This window comes from Pristis pectinata, chromosome 16 (genome assembly GCF_009764475.1).
Source record: "Pristis pectinata isolate sPriPec2 chromosome 16, sPriPec2.1.pri, whole genome shotgun sequence".
NCBI lineage: Eukaryota > Metazoa > Chordata > Chondrichthyes > Rhinopristiformes > Pristidae > Pristis > Pristis pectinata.
In genome coordinates, this window is record NC_067420.1 from 33,764,043 (window position 1) to 33,777,699 (window position 13,657).

At 38.6% G+C, this 13,657-nt stretch overlaps 1 protein-coding gene across 1 annotated transcript in view; it reads right to left on the minus strand.

Moving 5' to 3' along the window:
* Nucleotides 1-13,657, minus strand: part of LOC127579075 (calcium-responsive transactivator-like) — a 62,216-nt gene that overhangs the window by 19,800 nt on the left and 28,759 nt on the right. The window contains 3 exon segments of the mRNA XM_052031709.1: nt 2,037-2,164; nt 9,907-10,026; nt 13,430-13,519. Of these exon segments, the coding sequence (XP_051887669.1) occupies nt 2,037-2,164; nt 9,907-10,026; nt 13,430-13,519 (338 nt within the window).

Genomic DNA, 13,657 nt, shown 5'->3' on the forward strand with positions numbered 1-13,657 from the left:
GCAGATGCTGGAAATCTGAAACAAAAACAGAAAATACTAGAAATACTCAGGTCAGGCAGCATTTACAGGGAGAGGAGCAGTTAACATGTGTCAGTCTTTCATCAGAACTAGGCATCCCTGCAACTTAAAACATCTTGTTTTCGAACTTTTCCTGGTTCTGGTAAAAAGTCATTGGCATGAAAAGTTATCTCTGTTTCTCTTTGCACAGGTGTTGACTGGCTTGAGTATTTCTTGGACTTTCAGTTTTCATTTCAAGTTCTAGAATTGACTTAAAATGTTTCCATTCCTGGAGAAAAAGCCAGCCCAGCGATCTAATAGACTACCAGACAGTCCATGGCTAAACTCTGATCTCTGCCTATCCTTCCTCTTCTACAGTCCAATGGAAGGGATACTTCTGAAGCAACTTCACTGTTCAGCTTTCTGTGCTTGTTTGCTTAAACATCTGCAGTGTGTTGGGAAATAAAAGGCTCAACATGCATCTTCCAATAATCTGGGATCTCAGAAATATGGAACTTCTTATTAACTGTCCATTTTCCTGGCAAAACTACAGATTTCTAGAAATTAAAATCACCTCATCACCGATCTGGGTTTATTTCAGCTTCCTTGGTATTTGGTTTAAAACTGCAAGTGGAATGTACCACTTTGTCTTTGCCCTGTCTTTGAACATGTTAATTTTTTTTGAAAATAAGAAAACCCTCAAAATCAAAACATTCGCTGCATTTACATAATTCAGAATTCTAGCATAAATTACAAAAAACGTTTCTGTAAAGAGAGACCCTTGAGAGTACATCAAGATAAACTGACAATGTTGTAACAAAAAGAAACAGTTCAACACTTTCTAATATGTAATGTATTAAAGATATTAGACATTAGGTACTAGAAACAAATATGAAGTTGACAGTTGGAATGATCACAAAGAATCTGACTGTGCAATTTAAAAGAAGCAACCACTGGACAACAACCATTTCATTTCCTCCCGCTACAACTTTTCAAAACCAGTGTTGTGGCCTACAAATTCAGACATTTAGTGCTGTATTCTTCAATACTACATGCCTGAAAATCACTTATTTCCAGGACAGAATGCAATTGCAACCAGTTCTGGGTCTAACTGTGGCACTCTGAGAATTGAACCAGGCACTTCTGGTCACAATTCATTGTGTACTCATGACGCAGTCACCCATGGAATACTTTTCGAGTTTTGCTTGGGAAATCTGATCTTGCCCCAAGGAGTTCCCAATGGTGATCACTCCTGGAGCAACCATGTGCTAAAGAAGAAAGACTCTGAGAGCAGAGCCCAGACAAATGCAAAGAAATTGACCCAGATATACTTAAGCTGCTTTGCTCAAAGTCCAATTCCCCTCCCTGTTCAGCATCCCACTTTTCTCCCAACACCCCAAAACCAATCTCTGGCCATTACCCCACTTACCCAAGCTCTAATCCCCTGACATCCTAACTGCAAACCCCCAACCCCCAGGTCCAGTTCTCAAGCTTCCCTTATCCCCACAAGTTCTGATCTCCAGCTAGCCCCTATGGTCCAATCTTAGGCTCTGATTGAGGCCCCAGTCAGTATACAAGACAGGGTAAAGTGGGTAAACACTAGATGCTGATGTTTCAAGCCTTGGACGTTTCTGAATTTTGCAATGACAGGCCCACAATCAAAATAGTCATTGGCATGCCATGCAAAGGTTTTTTAGCTTGCTCTAAATGGTGAAGATCAATTTCCAGGCCTGCATTTTTTCCCAAGAAAATTAAAACTAGTATTAAAAGGTTTTAGTTTTAATAAACAGTTTTATTCGATTTTAGGTCCTTAAATCTCCCAGGAAATGCCAATAAACATCAATAAGGCACAAAGTAATCTTATTTTAGAATGTTTTTATCTGGTTTTGAAAACAGACAAAATACTTGAGCAGGAGCTGTCAAGAAAGAGGAGGATGCAAAATTTTTTAACATCTTTTGCTTTTGCGTGCTTTTATTTTTGTAGTAAAACATTCTTTAAAAACTGTAAAGGAGGAAAATCACAGGATGGTCTATCTTGCCTGTTCATATCCATAAGGCCTCTGTTGCTGAGCTGAGGGCCCTGGCTGAGCAGTCCTATAATTTCCATATTGCTGGCCTTGTCCCTGCTGGTAACCTGGATATTGAGAAGAGGCTCCCTGTGTTGCACCTGTAATTTTACAGAATGTTTTCATTAAGATGGATAGTTCAGCATCATTTTTAATTTCTTTTAAATTTCAGAGATGTCAAGCACTTTAAATTGCATTTAACAGAAACATTCAGTTGTTGACTGTTATTGAAACAAATCCTTTTCCACAAATCAAATTAATATTTATGTAAAAATATGCACATACCTCACTTTGCCAAGGCATGATTATGTCATATCCACATGATTCATTGCTATAAGTGGATATGAGACGCTGTTAGACTTGAGATTTAGACCAAGAATTTTTTAGTTTTATTCAGTCACAAAATAGCCAAACGAGGGTGCCACAATCTGTCTCAGCATTCTCAAGAGAAACAAAGGACTACAGATGCTGGAATCTAGATGAAAAAGACTATGTTGCTGGAGGAACTCAGCAGGCCAGGCAGCATCCATGGAGAAAAGCAGGCAGTCAACGTTTTGGGTCAAGACCCTTCTTGACCAGAAACGTTGACCGCCTGCTTTTCTCCATGGATGTTGCCTGGCCTGCTGAGTTCCTCCAGCATCATAGTGTTTTTCATCAGCATTCTCAAGCTGAACATGAGCTGGATACTCAGCCCCTCAACCTTGCTCTACCATTCAATATGATTTCATATTTGTAGTTTTCATATTTCATTATGGCACAGGAGGAGTCTATGTTGGCTTTGAGTATTTCCACCAAAACCACTCCCCCATTTATTTCCCTATAACCTATTCGTTTGCGCATGTCCATTAATTCCCTCTGATTTTCTCACCACCCAGCTGTGAGGCAGATTATGGTCATCAATTAACCTACCAGCATTTTTTTTTCACCGTGCTGGTGAAAGAAGAAAACAGAGGACAAGAACAGACGTGGATTTATTGGTCTTTATGATTATCTGGCATATTAACACTTTACCAATGTACTGAAAGGTCTATGCCTGTGCCACCACCTTCAAAATGTAGCTCAGAGAGGAAACTGTTTTTACTTTAAATTCAACCCTCTGCTGTGGGTATTGTTGCCAAAGCCAGGATTTATTACTCATTCGTAATTGCACTTGGAAAAGTGATCCCCTACAGTGCTGTTGAGCAGACAGTTTCAGGATTGAATGGGGCTAGTTAGCATGGTGCATGATTTATAGGTGGACTCTCTCCAAGTGCAAGTCCAAGTATACTAATTTCATTTCCAACGTAGTTTATCTCAGAAAATATCTGTTGAAAAACCAGGAAGCACCAAAATGTAAAGAACATTAAGAATTCAGCTTTAACAGAAGACTACCAGAAATCTTTTGTTATGGAACATTTCAGGCTGATGTCATCCGTTTATTACAGTTCACCTTGTCCTCACCTTCCACCCCACCAGTCTTCGCATTCAACAGATCATTCTCTACAATTTCCACCACCTTCAAAGATATTCCACCACCAGACACATCCTCCCCTCTCCTTCCCTTTCAGCATTTTGCAGGCATTGTTCCCTTCATGACTCACTTATCCATTCTTCTGTTCCCATCAATCACTTCCCTTCTTACAGCACTTTCCCTTACAATGCCTGTCCTTTCGCCTCTTCCCTTCACACCATCCAGGGGCCCAAACAGTCTTTCCAGGTGAAGCAGCGATTCACTAGCACTTCTTCCAAACTAGTGTACTGCAATCAGTGTTCCCAATGTGGTCTCCTCGACTTTGGAGAAACCAAATTTAGATTTGGTGGCTGCTTTGCAGACTACCTGTGTTTAGTCCACAGGCGTGACCCTGAACTTCCAACTGCCTGTCATTTCAATTCCCCATCCAAGTCCCACTCCCACTCTGACCTATCAGTCTATGGCCTCCTGTACTGTCACAGTGAGGCCCAGCATAAGCTTGAGGAACAGCACCTCATTTTCCATCTGGGCATGTTGCAGCTTTCTGGAATCTATATTGTATCCTACAACTTCAGGTAACTTGATTTCTCCATCTGTATTAGCCATCCATTTGTGATATTAGCTTAGCTTGACTTTTTTTCCTTTTTTCTCTCTGGGAGTGGAAGCTATGCTCAGCCTGACCTGCTAAGCATGTCCTCTGGCTCTGCATTTTGCAACTCTTGCATTCTTTGGCTACTTTCTCACTCTGTAACTGCTCCCATTCCTTCATTGACCAGATGAGGTCTGTCCTGCTATTTCCCAAATTTTCTGTTTTAGTTTTAGATTTCCAGCATCTGCAGTTTTTTCGATTTTCATCATTTTTTTTATTCATATCGGTACCTCATCAATATTGCACAGCTGGTACACTGATTCCATTTACATCTTTGTTGTTACAGCTTTTAGTAATTTAACCATGTGTTCCAATTTTTTTAAGTTACATTTAGACCAATTCTGAAGTATGATAAGTCAATCTAGTTGGTTTTAATATCATTAAAGTTTGGACTAAAATAAAAAAACATTATATTTTTGTATATTTAAAATATTTCTACATCCGACTTGCAAACTGATGCATGCTTGGAATGTATCTGACAGCTTTCAAGTAGTGAGATTCATGTAGTCTCTACAGATCATGAGAAAAACATCTTCAAAGTGGTCATCAACTTTCAGCTGCAGCATTTGACTTAGTGCTGGATTATATCTTACATTTGAAGTTTTGATTTTAGATGAAAGTTTATTATATCCAAGAACAAAATGACATTACAATGAATTCATGCAATCAGATATATATTCAACAGAAAATCATTATTAACATTGGCAATTTCTGGCCCTGTCCCACTGTAAGATTATAGAAACATTTGGCATGTAAAATCAAAAGGCTTGCATCTTATTTTATAACTTCTTGCCTAACAAATAATCAACATTTAGTTCCCTTCCAAGTTTTATCCAGGGAAGAAGCTCAGCTGATAGTATATGCTTTAATGATAGATGGAAGTATATATCTGGTTATGCATCCCACATGAAATAGATAGTGCTGTGGCCCTTGATGTAACCTATATGTTTTCTTACACATCTTCCCTTAGTTGCATCCCAAAGCATTAACTGCAAGATCTGCAGATGAAGGAGGAAATAGCCCATCCTGGGTCAGCCATCCAGAACAATCTCATCATAGCATTCAACTGGTAAAACTGTACTAGCCTCCACATCTGTAACCTTGAGCTTGTCACCTTTCATTCTTTTAAATGATTCAACTGGATCAATAAAGAAAAAACCTCTCTGTGTACAGACACTATCAATATTATCATAAAAAGAAATGTTATTCAGAACAACGATTTGGAATATTCAAAGTTATGGTTTTGAATGAAATTTCCCAACAGTTTAAAATGAAAAAACACTGCCATCACAGAGACCATTTTGAAAAGGAAAATATTATGCAAGCTCATTATCCACTGTTTTAAAAAGCAACAGCTTCTTCACATTTAGTAATCTTCCATTTATTTAGTTTTACCATTTATCCAGTTGTAGAATTACACAGATGTTATAATGGAGAACTTTTGGTCAAACTAGGTTGATCCTCCGCAGGAGCTGTAGCACTAATTTCACATTTCTACTCTGTCCTATATCCCCTTAACCACCTATCTAAATCACTCTCAAATGGTCACTCATCTTTCTGCTTCAGTCACTAGTTTTGAGAGTGCATTTTCATAGCATGCTATCCTAAAAATGTCATAATTTATACTCACGCACAGGTCCACGTGTTCTACATGCCTTAATCAATTTAAAGTTTCCATCCACTATCGTCATCCAGTATGTAGAATGCAGCATGGATTGATTTCCACACTATCCTACTTCATAACTTTGAAATAGCTTCGTAAATTCTTCAGTTCTATTCAAGATTTTAAGTTGTTTTCAGATTTGTACTTCCTTCTAATAATAGTCATGGTATCCAGAAATAGCAAGGTCAGATTTATTGCCCAGCACTCTTTGCCCCTGAGAAGGGACCACCTTCGTAAACCATTGCTGTCTATGTGGTGAAATTTGAATGGCTATAGTCCATCCAGTGAAAATAGTACTGTGAGGTACTAAGTTACAGAACTTTGACCAAGTAATGACAACAAAACAACAATACACCTTGGAGGGAAAAGTGGAGATAATAATATTGTTCCCAAGCTCTTTGTATTCCTGTCCTTCTAAAAAGCAGGGGTCCACAGGTTTGAGAAGTGCTGAAGCAGCCCGAGGATTTACTCCCAGGCATAATTTAGAAAGGTATACTATATTCATGAAGTGAACATTTCATATGTTGTATAGGATTCCAACTAAGTTCATCCTGCAGAGTTTTGAGATTTTTGTTTATTGCTGAAATTGCACTCACTGAGGAAAATGGAGTATTCCACAACACTCCTGACTTGCACATTCAAGACAGCAAAAAAAGCTTTGAGAAGTCAGGAATGTAGTCCAAAACACCAGTTAAGTTTCTGGTTACCAGCAAGCCCCAGGATGTTAATGGTAAGGCAGTTGGCAAAGGTACTGCCATTGAATGCAAAGGGTAGGTGATTAGAATCTCTCAATTTGGACATGGTTATCGCCTGGCATCATTACCGCAGCAATCGTGATCAGAGCTGAACACTGCAAGTATCAGTGAGCATCGCATTTCTGGCTTTATGATGGAGGGAAAGTCAGTAAAAACTGGTCATGTAAAATGAATCTCTAGAATTCTCTATCCTGAAAGATTGTAAAGGCCAGATCATCAGGGGTATTTAAAGAGGAGGCAGCTAAATAAAGGAAAGATCAGGAAATTGAAGACGAAGGGAATCTGGCACAGGAGAGGCGGTGAAGCCTAGGGCTGATAAGCCATAATCATAATGAGTGGTGGAGCAGGCTTGAGGGGCAGGATGGCCTACTCCTACTCCTATTTTCTTATGTTCTTAATAACCAAAAGGCAACGAAGGTCAGCAAACCCAGGATGATACTGTACAACACTAAGTGCAAGTTAGGACGCAAGCTGAGGAAAAAAAAAACAAAGTTTTGAATGATCTCAGGTTTATAGAGGATAGAATAAGGGAGGCTAATCAGGAGTACATTGGAAACTGAAGTGTCGTGATGACTCAACACCACCTTCAAAGAGGCAAGGTAGAATGGGCAATAAATGCTGCCTTTACTAAACAAATGGAAAACTGGTGCAGTAACTGTGATTTGGATTTTATGCAAATACTCAAAATAAATGCAGCTCAACCTGGTACAACTATATCCAATTGAGAGAGGAAGTTTTAAGGATCATATAGAAACTGGGTTCCTGGTGGGCTAACCTCCTTCATTGGCAAACTAATTTAGAAGTTGAAATGGGAAAATAAATCACAATGATGTAACAGGAAATGCTGTTCTAAGTTTAAGGGCAGGTTATGTTATTGAGGGAAAGGGCGCTTTTATTGAGCTTCATACTAACATTGTAGACCATTCAAAAAAACGTCTCAATTCCCAAAAGGTCTCAGGCATCAATCAGTGCAAAAGTGGTTTTAATTAGTTTTATTTGTTAGTTTTTTAAAAAAATGTTCTGTTGTGAAAACAAAAGCAATATATTGCAGGCCACTTTCATATTGAAAGGCAGATTGGCCACATCAAATGAATTCCTGGGAAAAACCAGTAATGCTTAGAGAACCGTACAGTCGCATAGTGCAGGACAATCAAAATTTATAGCACTTGCAGGCTTTATGTCCATAATTATGATTAAAATTAATTAATTCTCTCCAAATTTAACCTACACAGATGCTGAATAAGCTTCATTCTCCTTCACAGTTTTGCATTTACTGAGCAACTGCCTTTCTTGGCTTTTAACCTTTGTCAAGAGTAAACAGGTTATGGTTCAGCAGCTACTGCAGTAATATTTCACATATATATTTAATATACTAGCCACTAATCATAAGTGGGTAGTTGGAAATCATAAATGGTTAATTGCATTCTTGATTAGGTTAAAATCTTAATACACATTCACACAGTAAATAAAACTGTACTTTGACCACTTTGTGTTTGTTGGGAAAATGGTTAGCTCCATTCCTTTTGGCTGGCATGGGCACAAGGGGCAAATGGCCTCCTCCTGTGGTGTAAATGTCTATGACATTGTTTGAAAGAAGCATCTAAAAGAACACAAAGAGACATATGTAAAGACTGGATCTACCTGCCAAGACAACAGAAATCTCAGCCTTCAAAACACTGGAGCAGGTAAAGTTAGTCCTCTTTAACCAGTGCTGAACCCCAGTGCAGAAGAATTTTGCTCAAGTGGTGTCAAAGCCTCATTGTTGGCACCAAATACCAAATGTTTTTTTAAAGAAAAATTTAGTTGAATAATCCAGAAGAGCCTTATGCACAAGTTTGTCAAGGCAAAAAAAACTGTAACTTAAACAAGAATGACTTCCTTATTTCTTCATCTACTGACTAACAGGTATTATAAAGGTTTTATGTGGACTTACATCATCAGTACATCATGTGCTTACATAGAAATTGTTTCTCACTAATTGATGTTACCAACAGCTCCTTTCATTCAGTAGGTAAAGTCATGACATGCCTTATAGGCTCTGGTTCATAAAATCATAACACAAAATCAATTCAATATTAAAGTTCCATTAAGTATGACTCAAAATCAAATCAGAATGGGGAAAATATAGGACAAAGGCAGAAGAGCAATGGGGAGTGTACTTAATGGGATAGTTCTATTAAAGAGCTATCCGGAGCACAATGGGTTGAATGGTCTTTAGCCATGCTGGATCATTCTGTAATGCCAAATTATATCCTTCATATGCCAGTTACGGAACATTTAAAAAGGAGTAATAGATTAATGTGAATATCTAGTTCATTTCACACCTGAGACAAAGTTGAATGACCTTTAATAATTTTTTTTGCGATTGTTAATTGCCTTGTGGCTCCACCTGACCAAAAATAAAGTTCAAACTACTGTAGGAAAGTGACTAGGAAAACTACTGTTGGAATACATTCTGGGTTGCTTAATGGAAAACTTGCTGAAACAGTAGAAAACTACTTGGATCTGTATTGTATATAAATGAATGGAGAGCAGACCACTGAGTGGTATTGATTCTTTCCAGTAAATTTCTCCTACCACTCCCTGCAAGAAAGAAAATGAGATTCTTACTCCCATATTTCTGAGTCAAAACTGTGTTTTATTTAGGCAAGGGTTATGCAGCTTTCTTGATGGAAAGAAAAACAAAACTAAAATCTGCAGAGTCACAGAGGTTGCATCAACATTATTAAGGAATCAAGCACAAAATGCCGTACATGTGTAGTGACAAACTCTGAGCTCAGACAAAATTGCCGACAACGTAACTTGGATCTGATAGCTATATATTGTTATCCACAATCCAAGAAAAGTAATTAGTCTAATTGCCCATTACATTTCAAAGTTATCAGATAACAGAGATCTGAGTTCCTCCAAGTATCTGCCTACATTTTTTTTAAATTGCTTTAGAAATGATGGCAGGACATGAGGGCATACAAGTTCTTCACAGTTGGAAAGATATTAAACAGGGAGTGCAGGGCAGGCCGATGATTTTTTTTTACAGAAAGGAGGACCATAACCGCAAAATTCTGAGACACAAGATAGTCTGTGGGGTCTGGTTTGCTGGGGGTGGGGTACTGCTTCAAGCTTTTAAATTTGAAGTAGATATACGTCTACCTGACCTGGGTGGTTATCACCAAACTCCACTGCCTCAGACAAGCTCAGGTACATCTTCTTTAGGTTAAAAGGAAGCAGGTCTCAAGCATATTGTGATAGTCTGCTCCTGCATGAGTGGTGCACTGCCTGCATATTAAACTTTCGCAATTCATTGTTGGTATTTTTCTCCCACTCACCATATCCTTGCTGTTGTCCTGGATAGCTCTGTTGAGTAGGATATTGCTGCTGGGAGTAAGTCTGCTGCTGGGTTGGTCCCTGCTGATAAGCAGTTTGCTGTTGGGCATACTGTGAATTTCCTGGATAAATGATAGAACAGGTTGTTAAGTCTTGTTGTCCTTACTACCAAAGTAGTAAAACATGTAAATTTAAATTCTGCAACGTAACTACATTCTCATTCCAAATCAAACTCTGTGATATAATACTGTGGTTACTGCAGATTCTGATTGACAGTGGTCCTGTTGCAAAGTGTGCATTATCGGGTAAGAATGGCATTACAAACAAAAACGGTGGTAACACTCAGCGGATCATGCAGCACTTTTGGGGAGAAAAAATATCTGTCCCACTTCATTCTGACCTCCATGTCTTTGGTGTCCTACAAGTGCCAACATAAGCTTGAGGAAAAGCATCTCACCTTCTGTCCAGGCACTACAGCCCTCACGACAGAATTTAACAATTTCAGGTAACCATCCCTTCATCTTTCCTGTTGTCTCTGCCAGTTTTTTAAAATAATTGTTATCATGACAACTTTGGTCTGTACCCTATCATGTACACTCCCTCTGTTCTCTCCACCCCTCCCCATTTCTGCAACTTAAAATATGCTCCTTTACTCACTTCTATAGTTCTGCTGATGGCTCCTTGATGTGAAACATCATCTCTGTTTCTCTCTCCTTTGATGATGCTTGGCCTGCTAAGTGCTTCCAGTATTTCCAGCACCTGCACTTTTGTTTTGCTCCAAACATTGTATCAGATTACTTTGCCACTGTCAATATTAATTTACTTAAGGTATGTGGCACGATAAGCATTGCTGCTTCCTACACAAACATTCCATAATACATACCAACCGCTCCTCTCCATCTTTTCCTCCAATTTCCAAAACAAGCTATAACTTCATCTAGAGCAGGACAGGAAATTTGGGCCTGGATATGAAAAGTTGGAAAGCCAGGAAGTAAAGGTTCACAAATAAACTATACAGCTCCATCAATTTTTTTTTCTGCCTATTTCCTGCCCATAGGTAGTCTGACTGACAAGATGGAGGCCTATCAAAAGAAGCCAGCAGCATATAGCCACAAATGAGGAAAGCTGGTAGATCCACTGGATTGATAGGAGAGAAAAGTATGGCAGAGTGGGAGAGAAGGTCCCACTACAGGAAGAATGTTAGGGGCAGTGGTGAGGGGGGTAGAATGCCAAAAATTTACTGTGTGATTTGGTGAGCATGAAGGAAACTCTCTTGCTGTTCCTAACATTCATTCAATGATGTAAACATGCTTATCTTATGGATCCAGCTCCTCTAACCTCCTTTCACTTGCTGGATTTCCCAATGACTTGGCAAGAGAAGTTAAAAATGGAATATTGTAAAATTGAAGGCTGGGTCTTAATAATATTTAAATTGACATAGCACTAGTTACACTTCCTGCTTCTCTTAAAACTGGAAGTGGGCAATACATGGCAGGCAGGGTTCCTTTGTGAAGATTTCCTGAATTTCAAAATTTATGCAATGATATCGAGCTCTTTGTATTCATTAGCATTGAAGCACAAGCAATCCTTTAGAGTCCATTCTACCGATATGTCTTTCAGTTTAGTTACCATCAGACCAAAAAAAAGTGGTCTAGGCTCACTTCAATCTAATTCAATCCAGGTCCAAAAGGTGCAAGGGCGGTGTTCCAATCTTCCCTAACCACCAAGTGTTTAATCCTTTTCACACCCACCACATTTTTCCACTCCCTAAACCATGAAAGCTTAACTTCTTACGCAATTCACTAAAACGTGACAGGATGCTTTTGTCTTTATTATATTATCACCAATTGGATGAAAATAATGTTTAACAGGACCAGATCATCACATCAGAGGATTAAGTATGCAAAATGGAAAGGCCAATTAAAACTGCTTTCCCCTTTTATCAACCCAGACCCCTTGATTCCCCAACCACCTACTAACTGTATTTAGCTGCTGTCATAAATCCAGTACACTTGCCAATCTTTCCTTTGCCTCTGACTTCTTCTCAGGCTCTTTCAACTATTGTTGATGTCCTCTTTGACCCCAAACTAAAACTTTCACCCTATTTTCCCTCCATAAAAGAGAGCAATTACTTTCACCTTTATAACAACAGTTTACCTCTAAACATAGCTCACATCTCTACCCACTAAATCACCATCCATTCCTTTTACACTTTTCATTCAAGGGTTTCCTGACTAACCTCCCTTTCACAGACCTTCACAAATTTTATTGCATCCTAAATAATGCCGCTCATTTTTAACTTTCTTTGACAGAAATCGTTGCACATTCCTGCCCTTTCACATTCACATGGCTCTGATCTTGTGCATTTCCAGGATGCTTTCAGCTATCTAGGTCAAGCAACTTTGAAACCCATGCCAAAAATCCCTCCGTCATCTTCCAAAAACCCATTATTATGACCAAACTTTAGATCATTCTCCTAATGGCTTGCTTGATTATGGTCTTTTATAGGAGTTAGGTAATAAAATCCAGCCTTGCCTGCAACATGCCTACCTAATGAATTAAAGAATACAAGTTCTACAAACCAAAAGAACTCACAGAAAATCAGTATACAACTTCACACAAGATAGATGCTGATCAGGAAGTCAATTTGGCTGATCGAAGCGTATCCATCAACAAACTATGTATGCTCCCATAACAGCATTAATCTAATCACTTATGTCAATCACATGCAGGTAAGCTAACAAAAGTAAACAAGTTTCTAAAATTTCATCTGCCTACATGTTGAAGCCCTTATCACCATGCAGAGAAGATCAGGACACAAGGAATACTGATATCAAAGAAAATTCATCTGCAAAATCAGTGAAAAATCATCTTATTAGTCATACATTGGATTTTGCTGAACTTCCCTTTTGCTTGTGCAGACAAATTCTATTTTTAAGGAAGTCCTGCCAGGCAGATATGGTTGTTGCACACGATGGCTGCAGGTACATCATTTTTAAATGCACTGAAGTAACTCATTAAGGTTTCTTCAATGGTTCCTCCCAAACCAACAACTTCTACTAACTCAAAGGCCAAGTGCAACAGGCAGATGGGAACACTACCACTCGAAAGCTCTCCTCTAAATCATCCACCAACTTGACCTGAATATATATCCCATTTCCTCTATCATTATGGCCAAACCACAGAACTCCCTATACCACACCACTGTGGCAGTATTTTCACCAGGCTGCAGTGGTTCAAGAGGGATGCTCACCATCACCTTCCAATGGGCATTTAGGGATATGCAATATACCAAGTGATGTCTACATTTTATAAATGAATAAATGAAAAGATGCTGTTTTAGGTCAAATGGATCAAAAATATTTCAGATCTAGTCCCCCAAAAAACTATACATCTGTTAACCTTAATAACATATTTGAGATATTATGTCTATTATGACACTTACAACTTTATATTTGTGCAGCAGAAATAGTAGATGACCCTTTGGGTTTTAGCTGCATAATGATGTACATTTGTTCATATTACCTCCTTCGTAGTAATGTTGTGAGGATTCCTCAAATGATCTCTCGTATCCTTGTTCCGCATATGATTGTTGATATGCATATTCACTGTGACCTACAGGGCATGTTGCAGGAAGAAATGAATTATTTTACATCATTGAACAATTAAAGTCTTTTAAAATAAGTCTTTGAATGAAACAGATTTCTAAAATCACCTCAAGTGAAAAATATAACTACTCTACTAAAAATCACA